This window comes from Eriocheir sinensis, chromosome 9 (assembly GCF_024679095.1).
Source record: "Eriocheir sinensis breed Jianghai 21 chromosome 9, ASM2467909v1, whole genome shotgun sequence".
NCBI classification, from domain to species: Eukaryota; Metazoa; Arthropoda; class Malacostraca; order Decapoda; family Varunidae; genus Eriocheir; species Eriocheir sinensis.
Window position 1 is genome coordinate 15,096,997 of NC_066517.1, and position 14,680 is coordinate 15,111,676.

General features: G+C 48.0%; 1 protein-coding gene across 1 annotated transcript in view; it reads right to left on the reverse strand.

Annotated features, from left to right (window-relative positions):
- The window catches only part of LOC126996286 (uncharacterized), a 138,257-nt gene that overhangs the window by 16,015 nt on the left and 107,562 nt on the right, over nt 1–14,680 (reverse strand). Inside the window, exons 4-7 of the mRNA XM_050856663.1 lie at nt 6,059–6,177; nt 4,950–5,757; nt 4,599–4,744; nt 1,213–1,399 (exon numbers count right to left, since the gene is read on the reverse strand). Coding sequence (XP_050712620.1) covers nt 1,213–1,399; nt 4,599–4,744; nt 4,950–5,757; nt 6,059–6,177 — 1,260 coding nt within the window. The remainder of the gene's footprint in view (nt 1–1,212; nt 1,400–4,598; nt 4,745–4,949; nt 5,758–6,058; nt 6,178–14,680) is intronic.

Genomic DNA, 14,680 nt, shown 5'->3' on the forward strand with positions numbered 1-14,680 from the left:
AGGTACAAAGTGAGTATAGGGATGAGAAGAAAAAAAAGGTAGAGGGTAACGATAAGAGGAGAAGGAGGAGGAGGAGAGAAAGGAGGCAGGGGAGAGGATTAGAGAGTAGCACGATAAAAGAGGAGGAAAGGTGGGAGTGCAAAAGAGGTAGGAGAGACCAGAGGGAGGGGAGGGGAGAGAGAAAGATGGTGAGGGAGGAGGAGGAAGGAGGAGGGTGTGTGTGTGTGTGTGGGGGGGGGGGGGGGGTTACGAGGTATAAACACAGGAGCAAGAAAAATGAGGATGATGATAATGAAGTGTAGGCGGAGGAGGAAAAGATAAATGGGCGCAAAACGTGAGGAATGAGGAGTGAGGTGGGAGGAAAAATAGGAGGGAGGGAAGGAGGGAGGGAGGGAGGCAGGGAAGGAGGGAGAAGATGGAAGAAGGGAGGGAGAAGATAGGAGGGAGAGAAGGAAGGGCAAAGGAGATAAAAGATGTAGAGAGGTAAAAAAATGTGTAGTAAGAAGAGGAGGAGGATAAAAAAGGTGAGAAAAACTGGATTAGAGACAGAATTTCAGAACAACTGCATGAGAGAGAGAGAGAGAGAGAGAGAGAGAGAGAGAGAGAGAGAGAGAGAGAGAGAGAGAGAGAGAGAGAGAGAGAATAAGATTAATGAACACACACGCACACGCACACACACACACACACACACACACACACACACACACACACACACACACAGGAACAACTAACACGGAAGGAAGAAGATGCAAGAGAACATTAAATTCAAATAAACAAGAGATAAAAAAAGGAGAAACGAGGCGAAAATATCGTGAAAACACATTTCGATCTTTGTAAACCTAAAATTACTCACACACACACACACACACACACACACACACACACACACACACACACACACATCGCAAGAAGGTAAAAAAACGTGTGTGTGTGTGTGTGTGTGTGTGTGTGTAAATAAATAAGTAAGAGAGAATGCATACCCACACATCTATGTCTCTAGGGATATATAATGTATGGCAAATAGACACATGAAAATAATAGACAAATAAAAATAAATTAATAAAGGAATCAATCTAAAGAGACCAATCAACAAGACAAGGTATGAACGCACGTATACACAGGTAAGAAGAAAACAAATTCAACACAAAGGTGACGCACAGCCACCCACACATTCACACCTGCTGGGAACACAAGTCAGGCACGCGTCAATACCTGTAGGTGAACATGTAGGCGAGGCAGAAGGCGTCGTAGTCCTCCTCAGAGAAGAGCTCCAGGAACTTCTCGACGCCGTAGTTGCCGGGGAAGCGGTAGGCGGAGTCATTCAGCGCCTCCGTCGTGTGGACTTTGATGCGCTTGATCATGAACCCGATCTTGTCTTCGTCGTCATCGAGATCGAAGTCTGTGGGGGAAGCGAAGAGGAGGTGAGCATGAGAAGGGACGGAGCTAAGGGCGAAAAGGAATAAGGAATGGATGAGAGAGAGGAAAATGAAAAGAGAATGTAAGAAAAGGAAGGGACGGAGCTAAGGGCGAAAAGGAATAAGGAATGGATGAGAGAGAGGAAAATGAAAAGAGAATGTAAGAAAAGGAAGGGACGGAGCTAAGGGTGAAAAGGAATAAGGAATGGATGAGAGAGAGGAAAACGAAAAGAGAATGTAAGAAAAGGAAGGGACGGGGCTAAGGGCGAAAAGGAATAAGGAATGGATGAGAGAGAGGAAAACGAAAAGAGAATGTAAGAAAAGGAAGGGACGGAGCTAAGGGTGAAAAGGAATAAGGAATGGATGAGAGAGAGGAAAACGAAAAGAGAATGTAAGAAAAGGAAAACCCGGAGCTAAGGGCGAAAAGGAATAAGGAATGGATGAGAGAGAGGAAAATGAAAAGAGAATGTAAGAAAAGGAAGGGACGGAGCTAAGGGCGAAATGGAATAAGGAATGGATGAGAGAGGAAAACGAAAAGAGAATGTAAGAAAAGGAAAACCCAGAGCTAAGGGTGAAAAGGAATAAGGAATGGATGAGAGAGAGGAAAATGAAAAGAGAATGTAAGAAAAGGAAGGGACGGAGCTTATGGAGGGAGAAGGAATAAGGAATAGAAGAAAGAAAGGAAAATGAAGGGAAAACATGTGGAAGTAAGGTAAGCGAAGGGAAAATAAAGTAAAGGATGGAGATAATAAAAGAAAGGAAAGTGAGGGAATTTTAAGGACATGAGTAAAGGAGATGGAAATAAGAGAGGAAGAATGAATGGATGGAAGAAAGGAAAGTTAAGAGAGAACATGAGTAAAGGAAGGGATAGAGGGAAGGGAGAAAGGAAGAATAGCGTAAGAAATAAAGATGGAACTACGAAAAAAAAAGGAAAGCGGAAGGGAGGAATGGAGAAAGAAGGTAAGAAACGGAGAAATAAGGAAAAACGAACAGAAGGAAAAGAAGCAGGAAAGAAAGGATGGAAGGAAAGAGAGTAAGAAACGGAGAAATGAGGTAAAAAAGACGGAAACAAAGGAAGCAAAAAAGAAAGAAAGAAAGAAAGAAAGAAAGGAAGGAAGGAAGGAACCAACCAGCAACTGATGAACACTGAAAAGGAAAACACGGCATACTGCTAAAGAGGAAAATAGGAAAGCCAGGAAAAGATATTAAAGGAAGGAAGGAGGGAAGGAAAGGAAGGAGAAAACACTAGGCAGAACACGAGAAAGGTCGATTGAAAGGGAACAACGGGAGGTGGGAGAGAGGGCAAAAGTGTAAAGGAGAGAGGGAGGGAGGAAAGGGAGGAGGGTCACTGGTAGGTAAATGGAAGGAAAACACTAGGGACTAAACACTGAGGGAAGGGAAGGGAATGGAAAGGATGGGAAAGGAATGGAATGGAATGGAATGGAAGGGAAGAAGAGGGAAGGGAAGGGAAGGGAAAGGAATGGAAGGGAGAGGAATGGAATGAAAGGGAAGGGAAAGGAAGGGAAGGGAAAGGAAGGGAAGGGAAGGAAAGGGAAGGGAAGGGAAACCGATCTCACTGCGCAGCCAATAAGATTCGAGTCCATTCAAGGAGGACGAGGAGGAGGAGGACGAAGGATGAGAGAAAGAAGGAGTGAGAAGGAAAGCGTGAAGGAAATATGAGAGATGCAAAGGAAAAGAAAAGGATAAGTGCGAAGGGGAAAATGGATATAGTCGAGTAAGGAAGAGAAGGAAGGGAGAAAGAGAGGAAGGAAGGACTGAAGGAGGGCTGGAGGGAGGAAGGAAGGAAGGAACGAGGAAAAGATGATTGGAAGAAGAGGATGAGGATGCAGGAAGGATGGAGTATGTGAGAAGGAAGGCGTGAAGGAAACCTGGGATATAAAAAAAAAGAGAGAAAAGGATAGGTGCGAAAGGGGAAATGGATAAACGAATAGGAAGGTATAGTCGAGAGAGGAAGAAGAGAAAGAAGGAAAAAAGAGGAAGGAAGGATTGAAAGAGGGCTGGACTAAAGAAGGAAGGACGGAAGGAGGGAATGAGAAGAAGAGGATTGGAAGGAGGAGGAAGAGGAGGAGGAGGAGGAGGAGGAGGAAACACCAACCTCTCTCACATCCTTGTCGAGAGAGAGAGAGAGAGAGAGAGAGTGAGAGAGAGAGAGAGAGAGAGAGAGAGAGAGAGAGAGAGAGAGAGAGAGAGAGAGAGAGAGAGAGAGAGAGAGAGAGAGAGAGAGAGAGAATGGTTTTCCAATTGTTCCTTTTACCTCCTTTACCCATGAAATCTACCATCCTCTCTCTCTCTCTCTCTCTCTCTCTCTCTCTCTCTCTCTCTCTCTCTCAGAATAATTCGTTAGCCTTAATTCTTTTCTATTTCCTCATCTCCCTATTCGTCAGTCAATCAATCTTTTTTTATTTGATTATCCTTCCCACCTTATCTCCTTCCTTTTCTTCGCCTGAGATGGAGGAGAAGGAGAGGAAGAAAGGAGAGAGAGACTGATGAGAGGAGGGAGATATTCGATGCAGCGGGAGATAGGAGGAAAAAATATTACCAGAAGGAAGAAAAGGGGAATAGAGGAAAGGAGAGAGAGAAGGGAAGTAAGATAAAGGGAAAACAATGAAGGGAAACATGAAAACTGAAACATAACATAGAGGGGAAATATATGAGACAAGAAAGAGAGGGAGGAAGAGGGGAAATAGAGAAAAAAGACAAAATAGAAAAAGGAAAAAAAAATATAGAGAGGGGAAGAGTGAGGAAAGAAGATAGATGGAAGAAGGGAAAGGAGAAGAACGGTATAGATAGAGAAAAAGAAAAAAAAGAGGGAAAAAAAATGGAGTGCGGGTTGGGATGAGGACTGGAGAGGCTGAGGGAAAGCAGGGAGGAAAAGGAGGTGGAAATAATTATCTACCATCATCGTCCTTGAAACTCTGGTACTCAATGATGAACTGTTTGGATAGTTTGTTGTGGAGGGGCTGTAGTTGTAGGAGGAGGAAGAGGAGGAGGAGGAGGAGAGAAAGTTGTCATTAAGCGATTCAGGAATATTGGTAAATGTGAAATCAGAAGGGAGGACTTTGAAGTGTGTGTTAGTGCGGCGTTATGGAGGAGGAGGGGGGGGAGGAGGAGAAGGAAAAAGAGCAGGAGAAGTTGGAGGAGGAGGAGGAGGAGGAGGCTGACCTGTGACGCGGTAGATGTTGTTGACGCGCTGCACGTGCCTCGTCATAGTCTCGATGCACGCCTCTTCGGAGCCGATTTTCTCGTAGAAGAGGTGGTCGGCCTGCAGGTACAGCATGCACGTGGTCTTGTGGGGGTCGACGCCGGACCTGCAACACACCGCACACTCAGACAAGGGTGCCAGGCCGGGGGGACACGGGCGTTGAGACATACAGCGATATATATAAAATTATTAGTGTCAGTAATGAAAGCATTGATGGCGGTGAAAGTAAAAGGAGGCAGATTACAAGGGAGAGAGGAAACACGGGAGCACAGCAGGATCAGGTTAAGCGGGGAGAAGAGCAAAGTACTCGCCTTTTCCTCCTGGGGCCTCTCCTGGGCCAGGGCGCGGACTCGTCTGGAAGCTCGGCGGGCGGCCTCCTCGCCACTGGCCTGCGACGGGTGTAGTTCCCGGGGGCAGTGGGGGCGGGGAGCGCGCCGCTCCGCGTCGGTTCGTATACCAGCTGGAAGTCCAGGTGGCTGGCGGGGTGGTGGAGGTGGGCGGCGGGGGGGGCGGAGCCGTTGTGGTTGGGGGCGGGGGTGTGGGTGGCGGCGGGGGACTGAGCACCTGCGGGGGCCTCCCTCGCCCCCTTTTTAAACTGCTGTACAAAAGACGGCGATTTCTTATAAAAAATATGTTTCTTTGAGGGTGACTGACTAAGAGGGTTAGGGCGGCGGTGGTGCTGCTGCTGAGGCTGGCGGGCGGGGGGCGAGGTAGGCGGGGGGGCGCGGGGGTTCACAGCCTGGGGTGTGGGGAGGGCGCCGCCCCCGGCCACGCTGGACGAAATGGAAGAATGAGAGGAAGGCGACGAGGCCCGGCGGGGTGCAGAGGCGGGGCCCACAGGGGGCGGCACGGCCTCGAACACCCCGGCGTCCCCGGGGGGCGGCTTGGGGGCGGCCCACGGGGTGTGGACGCGGCCCCGCAGGTGCAGCTGCTGCGAGGCGCAGCCTGCCGCCGTCGGGTGCACCACGTCCGAGGCCTTGTACATGACGGAGTGGAACTCGGCGTCCGGCAGGTACTTGCTGGCCGGCTCCAGGTAGTAGAGCTCCGAGGGCGTCGACACATGGCCGTCGAACAGCCCCTCCTTGGTCACCACGCCCGCCACCTCCGCCAAGTCATCGTCTGTGAAAGAAAAAACCGTCAGGGCCCAATGACCTACCGCGGCCCGGGGAGGGGCGGCCAGGCGTGGCCTGGAGCTGGCCTGGCCTAGTGGCCCTGATGGCCTGGAGTCAGCGGCAGCTCGGGGAAATTGGTGCCACTGGACAAGACTTGACCATCTGCCTGGCCATCGATCCCTCGCCCGGGCCCAACACGGGCGTGTATTCATCAACCTGTCAACGACCCATTCACTCCCAGACACTCCACCAAGACCCCTCCCCCCCTCCCCCCCTTAGTCACCCACACACCCAACCCCCAGACTCACCTTCCAGCCAGCCACTGTACACTTTGTTAAGGTCAAAGTCAACAGGTCCGGACGTGGATTCGAACACGACATCGTCGGCGAAGAGGGAGACGTCCCGCCGCAGCCGCAGTTTGAAGAGCCTGTGGAGCAGAAGGAAGCTATTATTACCCGGCCCAGTGTGTGTGTGTGTGTGTGTGAGAGAGAGAGAGAGAGAGAGAGAGAGAGAGAGAGAGAGAGAGAGAGAGAGAGAGAGAGAGAGAGAGAGAGAGAGAGAAAGGCTAACACTAGACACAAAGGACACGACAGTCGGAAGTGGCCCCATGGCCCGGCACAGGCGCGGGGGCGCCGCGCCGCACGGCCCCTGACGACCAACTTCATTTAAACTTCTCAAGAACCGTCAACACCACCTCGCTCCAGGAACCCACGATTTACTCAGCGCTTTTTTCCTTTTCTCGTCCGTCTTTGAGGAGATAATGAAGACGAGACACACAGAAAACGCTCTCCAAAAAAATATGGAAACTCCAGCAGTGTTTAACCAGGCCAACGATCACCTGACTGTCGCCTTTCCCGCCGCCCCTAAACTTAGCAGAAAAATGGTTGATGGCGCCCCATTCATACGGATTTAAAGAGCCGCCGCGGGGCTTAATTAAAGGCCGCGTCCCTGTGGGGGGATAAAACGCGGCGCGGGGGCATTGCAATCATTCGTTTTTATCTTTTTGTGAGTAAGGGAACAACATTTTTCCTGCCATCCTGTTGCCCGGAGAGCAAGCTCCAAACGACTGTCAGATGCACGATCATGCTTGTACTGGAGAGAAAGAGGACGGAGAGAAAACAGGGAGGAGGAGGAGGAAAGGAGGAGGAGGAGGAGGAGGAGGAGGAGGACCTTCAAACGGCATTACAAGTTACATTTTCCCTCCCCAACGCGGCACTTTTCCCCGTAAGACCAAGACGCTTCCCTCGCGCCGGCAAACGACCGCCTCCCTGCGACACACAGTTATTACGGCGCGTGTTCTCCGCGGCCATCAAGCGCCGGGCCTTCACGCCGAGACGACACGACACGACGCGAAAATGAACGACACAGCGACGGCGCCCCCCTTTCACCTCAGTCTCGCCCCTCCACCTCTTCGCCCCCCGCCACTGCTCCCTCGTCCGAATATAAACCAAACATTGAACTCTCTGCCACACAAACACCAATAAAAGCGAAAACCCGCGAAAAACAAACAACGCCGGCACTGACAACACGCAAGATTGAGCAAAAGAGTACAATAATAAAAAAGAGAGAGAGAGAGAGAGAGAGAGAGAGAGAGAGAGAGAGAGAGAGAGAGAGAGAGAGAGAGAGAGAGAGAGAGAGAGAGAGAGAGAGAGAGAGAGAGAGAGAGAGAGAGTCAGCAGAAGAGTATAACGACGCTTATCTAAGGAGAGAGAGTCCTCCCGCACCGTTTTTAGAAGAGGTTATCGCTTTTTGAGTTTTCGAGGAAGTTTTCACGTAATGGCCCTTTGTGTTTACTTTACGACAGACCATTTGCCTGCGGTCGATATGGAAGACGAGGCGTTCAGAAGGATGTCACTTATCTGGAGCAAAGAGCCATTGTTCCCCCTCCCCCTTCCCCGCCGCCGCCAACGAGTAAGTTATATCATCTAGTTCTTCGAGTAGGGCTTCGCATAATCAATACAACTCCACGTATTTACATAGACTAGTTGATAACGAAGACAAAGCGTTCTGGAGGATGTCACTTATCTAGAGCACAGGTCCTTCGCCCCCCTCCCCCCGCCCGCCACCACCCACCTGCCGCCAACGAATAACTTATCGAATCGTCTAGTTTCATCGATATATCTCTACGTATTTACAAAGAGACTAATTTATGACGAAGACGCATCAGTTACAACGAAGCCTAAAGATTCAGCAGTTCCGTCCCCCCCCGTTTATCTTTGTTGAGTTTTCAGGAATAAATAATTTTCTTCAGTTTTCGAGCATATTCAATAACGAAGGCTCTGTATAAAGAAAATAGAAAACAAAAGTTAGCACAAGTACCGCCGCCCCCTTATCACCCCTTGTCAAGTTTTCAAGAATAAGTGATTTTCTTCAGTTTTCGAGCGCAATCAATAACTAGGGCGGGTCAGTATATTAAAAAAAATAACAGAAAACAAAAGTAAGCACACGTACCCTTGCCCTCGCCTCCAACCTCTTGCGTGAAGTTTACAGGAAGAAGCTTTATTTAACTTTATCGAGGAAAGTTCTCACATAATGAATAGTTTCTCTCTTCGCTGACCATCGATAACACAATCACCTAAAAATAGAACACCTACGTACGTAAAGGACGGTTTAGTCTCCCTCCCTCGTGCGGCGACTGAGTAATTTCATGTAGTATTTTTTTAAGCAAAGTTTTCATGTAATCGATACCAAAGTGTGTTACATAACCGTACTGCTAACAAAGGCATAACTTTATAAATAGAACACACACTTAATTGACGATACAAGCGCTGACATACGTGCAGTTTTCTCTTTATATAATGAGTTTACTTTCATTTTACCGAGCAGAGTTTTCACACAATCGGTATCAAAGTATGTTACATAATCGCCCTGTAACAAAGGCATCAGCTTATAAATAGAACACAAAATTATAAATAGACAACACAAACACTCACACATTCAGTTTTCACAATATATATCGCGTTTACTTTTGTTTGCGAGCAGTTTTCACACAATTGATACTTTAGTGTGCTACATAGCCGTCCTATAACAAAGACATAGTATTATAGTTAGAACACTGCTAATAGACGACATAAACACTGACACCCGTGCAGTTATCACTATAAATAACGCGTTTGCTTTGGTTTCCGGGCAGAGTTTTCATACAATCGATACTTCAGTGTGCTACATAACCACATCGCTAAGACATAACAGTATAAACAGAACAAGCTGTTAATAGACGATGCAAGCACGGACACCCTTGCAGTTTTCACCAACAAGCATGCATACTTCCGTTTTCCGAGGAGAGTTTGCACATAATCGATACTTTAGTGTGCTACATAACCGCATCGCTAAGACAACAATATAAATAGAACAAGCTGTTAATAGACAATGCAAGCACGGACACCCTTGCAGTTTTCACCAACAAGCATGCATACTTCCGTTTTCCGAGGAGAGTTTTCACATAACTGGTACCAAAGTGTTCTCTACGTGGCTCCGTCGAGTACAGAGACAATGTAAAAAGGGACACTTCCATAAATGACACCACAGGACCTTTCCCCTCCCCTCCCCTCTCCTCCTCCCCCCTTTCCTTCGTGTTGTTTTCAAGAAGTTTTCTGTAGTTTTCCGAGCAAACTTTCCACATAACAGACATAACTTTGCCTCGCGTGGCGTCATCGATAACGAAAACACATAAAAAAAATATATAAAACTTACTAAAGAGACAAAAGGAACCACTTAGCTTTCCACGTTCTCTCCTTCTCCTCCTCCTCTTTTTGTTCTTGTTCTGGTTCTTCTGCCTTCCCCTCCTCCTCTTATTGTTTTTGGGTTTCTTGTTTTCTTCTTCTTCCTCTTCCTCTTCCTTCTCCTCCTCCTCTTTTTGTTCTTGTTCTGGTTCTTCTGCCTTCTCCTCCTCCTCTTATTGTTCTTAGGTTTCTTGTTTTCTTCTTCTTCTTCCTCCTCCTCCTCCTCCTCCTCCTCCTCCTCCTCCTCCTCCTCCTCCTCCTCCTCCACTCCTCACGAAAATCAGGAATCAGTTATAACCTTCAGTTCGGGGGCCAGAATTTTCCACGTAATCGGTACTGTGTTTGCACGGACGTATCGATTACATAAACACAGCGTAAAGAAGAACACTTACTTACAAGACGACCCCCCCCTTTCCCCTCTCCTCTCTGCCCTCAACTTCTTCCCCTCATCCTCCTCTCCTCTCCTCCCACAACTCTTCCCCCCTCTCTTCGCCCTCAATTTCTTCCCCCGCCCCCTCTTCGCCCTCAACTTCTTCCCCTCCTCCTCCTCTCCTCTCCTCCCACAATTCTTCCCTCCCTCTCTGCCCTCAACTTTTTCCCCTCCTCCTCTCCGTCCTCAACTTCTTTCCCTCCCCCTACTCCTCCTCCTCCTCCACCTTCACCCTTAGCTCCTCAGTTAGTGCAAGGGAAGTTTTCATATAATCGCTATTTACATTGACTTTACGCATATCTATAAAAAGAACGAAGACAACGCGTAAATATAAATCCCTTTTTACCCTACCTACCTACCAACCTACCTACCTGCCTGCCTGCGACCCCTTCCTTACCTTCCCTTCCCCCCAGTACTATTATCAAGACCATGTTTTCATCTCCAGTCTTTTCAGGGGATTTTTTTTCCTTTTTTTTTTCGGAGTCGGTGCTTAACTTTGCTTCACGCGTGGCCGTTTCCCGATCGTCGATATTGGTCCCGCGGCGAGTCTGCGTGCCCGGAGGAGTCAAAGTGGGGACGGCTCGGCTTGTTACGTCAGAGCGCCAACTTATTACCTGTCCCTTCCCTTCCCGTGCTCTCTCTCCCCCCCCCCCCGTCCCTCCTCACTCTTCAAAAATGAGAAAAAAAGAAAACGCAACAAAAGACGAGAGGCATAGTGTTTAAATTCTCTCACTCACTTTCTTTCAAACACACACACACACACACACACACACACACACACACACACACACACACACACACACACACACACACACACACACACACACACACACTTCCATGTACACACACAAACAGCTGGTGAACGATTATAACCTTACATTGTAGAGTTTACTGAGAGAGAGAGAGAGAGAGAGAGAGAGAGAGAGAGAGAGAGAGAGAGAGAGAGAGAGAGAGAGAGAGAGAGAGAGAGAGAGAGAGAGAGAGAGAGAGAGAGAGAGAGAGAGAGAGAGAGAGAGAGAGAGAGAGAGAGAGAGAGAGAGAGAGAGAGAGCACCCCTTACATCACGTGAAGTAGAGGGAGGCGGGGGGGGTGAAAGGATGGAGGTGAGGGGGGGGGGGGAAATGAGGGCGAGGCAGGGGGGGGGCTGTTAACAAGCGCACCTCAGCACCTCTAAATCCTCGCAGGTAACTTTATGCTTCGTTTTACTGCTGTGGAATTGTGCCCCCGAGGACATGTGTGTGTGTGTGTGTGTGTGTGTGTGTGTGTGTGTGTGTGTGTGTGTGTGTGTGTGTGTGTGTGTGTGTGTGTGTGTGTGTGTGTGTGTGATGGCAGTTTTTTTAGGGTCTTAGGCTGACTAATTGCTTCACACACACACACACACACACACACACACACACACACACACACACACACACACACACACACACACACACACACACACACAGGTACCCCCATCACCCCCCACTACAAACACCACCAACACCAAACCAAAACAAACCCACAACCACCACCACCACCACCACGACCACCACCACCCCACCACACATTCCACATAAGTAATTAATAGGCCCAGCAAACCACCGTAAATACTCACTAATGACCGCCATCAATCCTTAATGACGCAAACAACGGCTCTCACCTTGTCCCGGGCGCCCATTAAACTCGCTTCATTAATTAATTGAGTTTGTGGTCCCTACGCCAAGCCTCCTCCGTCTGGCCGTGATAGAGGGCCGTGTATTGCAGGTGTCTGGAGCGGCGGCGGTGGTGGTAGTAGTAGTAGTAGTAGTAGTAGTAGTAGTAGTAGTAGTAGTAGTAGTAGTATTGGTGGTGGTGGTAATAGGGGGTTTGATGATGGTGATTGTAGTAGTAGTAGTGGTAGTAGTAGTAGTAGTAGTAGCAGTAGTAGTAGTAGTAGTAGTAGTAGTTTTTTTTATGTAGTAGAAGTTGAGGTTGTAGTAGTAGTAGCGATGGTAGTGGTAGTAGTAGTAGTAGTAGTAGTAGTAGTAGTAGTAGTGGCTAGATGATGATGATGGTATTAGTAGAAGTAGTAGTGGTAGTAGTAGAAGCAGTGGTAGTAGTAATAGTAGTGACATCCCTCTTTCCTTTCTCCTTTAAAACGCAATTCTATCATCACTCTCCTTCCTTCCTTCTCCCCCTCCCTTCCTTCCATCCCTCCTTCTACTTCTCCTCTACCACTCGTCTCTCCTCTTTCTCTTGTAGTAAAAGTCGAACTAGTAGCAGCAGCAGTAGTAGCAGATAAAGTGTAAGTGGCATAGTAGTAATAGTAGTAGTAGTAGTAATAGTGGTGGTGGTGGTGGTGGTATATCTTCCTCTTTACCTGACCTAATTCCGTGTCGCTGAATCCGCTAAAAGAAAAATGACGGCACTTAAAATTGCGTCTCGGATGCAGGTGGAAAAAAAAGGAAGCGGAGGAAAACGTAAATAACGAGCCACCGTAAACGAGAGAGAGAGAGAGAGAGAGAGAGAGAGAGAGAGAGAGAGAGAGAGAGAGAGAGAGAGAGAGAGAGAGAGAGAGAGAGAGAGATCCTCCTCCTCCTCTTCCTCCGTCTCACCCAAATCCAATTCCTTTTCCTTTATCTCTCCTTCCTCGTTGACTCATATAAAATTATCTCTCCTCCCGCTTCTATAAATGTCCCTCCTTAATATTCCTCCTCTTCCCTTATTTGCTTATCCTCTCACTCCTGCTCCTTAGTTTCTTTTTCCTCCTCCTCTTCTTCTTTATCACTCTCCTTCGGTTTTGTTCTTTATAATTTTTTCCCTCCTCCTCTTCCGTCATTTGCTTATCCTCTCATTCTTGCTCCCTAGTTTCTTTTTCCTTCTCTCCTCCTCCTCCTCTTCCTCTTCTTTATCACTCTCTTTAGGTTTTGTTCTTTATCATTTTTCCTCCTCCTTCTCCTCTTCCGTCATGTTCGTATCTCTATCTTAAATTTCTCCTCTTCTTTCATCGCCTTCTTCTCATACATTTCTATTCTTTAATCTACTTTCTCTCCTCCATTTCCTTCACCTTCTTTTTTCTTCTTCTTCTTCTTCTTCTTCTTTTCTTCTTTTCCTTCTATATTCCAATTTTTCAACCTATTTTCCAGCCTCCTCCTTCTTCACCTCTTCCTCCTACATTCTTATCCTCCTTTTCCTCTTCCTCATTCTTATCCATTTTTTGCATTTCCTCTCTTCCTTCACCTCTTCAAGACTCTCCTTCCATCCCTTTCTTTATCCTCCTTTTCCTCTTCCTCATGCGTATTCTTATTCTACATTCTTCCCCTTTCTTCACCTCTTTATCTCTCTCCTTCAAGCCTTCTCCTTATCCGGCTTTTCCTCCTCTTTCCTTCCTTCATCCTCTTTACCCTCCTTTCATCCCATCTCTTAATCCTTTTCCTCTTCCACGTTTGTATCCTTATTCCTCCTCTCCCTTCACCTATTCGTCCATATCCTTCAGTTCCTTTTCTTTATCATGCCATTCCTCTTCTTCCTTCACGACGCCAACGCAAAATTTGTCCCCGAAACAAGGCGCGTCAAGCCGTAGAGTCATGCCCCTCGTGACTCGCCGCACACTCATGACTCTCCTGCCATTCTTATCTCCTCGTCCCCGCGCCCTCCTCGTGTACACAGAGATAAGAAACGAGTGAGGGAAGGAGGAGGAGGAGGAGGTGGCTAAGGTGATAGAATTGGTAAGGCGTGAAGGGAAGGAAAGTAGGAAGAGAAAGGGAAGAGAAAGGGAGAAGAAGAAGGAGGAGGAGAAGGAGGAGGTGACTAAGGTGACAGAATTGGTAAGGCGTGAAGAGAAAGGGAAGATGAGAGGAGAAGAAGAAGGAGGAGGAGGAGGAGAAGGTGACTAGCGAGACAGAACAGGTAAGGTGTTGAGGGAGGTATGGCAGGAAGAGGAAGGGAAGATGAGGGCAAATATGAAAGGAAGAAAAGTAGAAAGGAGAACTAGACCAAAGAAGACAAGGAAGAGGAGGAGAAAGAGAAGGTGAAGGAGAAAGAGGAGAAGGAGGAATGGGATAGGAAGATAAGGGTAGGGGAATAGGAGAGACTGAAAACACTGAATGAAAAAAAAGTAGGTAGAAGTAGATCAAAGACAAGAAGAAAGAGAAGAAGGAGGAGGAATAAAAGGAAGAGGAGAGGGAGGAAGAAGGGGAGGATGAGAAGGAGGACGAGGACGAGGAGCAAAAGGAGAAAGAGAAGGAAGAGGAGAGGGAGAAAGGGGAGGATGAGGAGGACGAGGACGAGAGGATGAGGAGGACGAGGACGAGGAGGAAAAGGAGAAAGAGAAGGAAGAGGAGAGGGAGGAAGACGAGGAGGATGAGGAGGACGAGGACGAGGAGCAATAGGAGAAATAGCATGAAGAGGTGAGGGAGGAAGTAGGGGATGATGAGGAGGACGAGGACGAGGAGCAAAAGGAGAAAGAGAGGGAAGAGGAGAGGGAGGAAGGGGAGGATGAGGAGGACGAGGACGAGGAGCAAAAGGAGAAAGAGAAGGAAGAGGAGAGCGAGGAAGGGGAGGATGAGGAGGACGAGGACGAGGAGCAAAAGGAGAAAGAGAAGGAAGAGGAGAGGGAGAAAGGGGAGGATGAGGAGGACGAGGACGAGGAGCAAAAGGAGAAAGAGAAGGAAGAGGGAGAAAGAGAAGGAAGAGGAGGGAAGAAGAGGAGGATGAGGAGGGACGAGACGAGAGAGGCAAAGGAGGAAAAGGAGAAAGAGAAGGAAGAGGAGAGGGAGGAAGAAGGGGAGGATGAGGAGGACGAGGACGAGGAGCAAAAG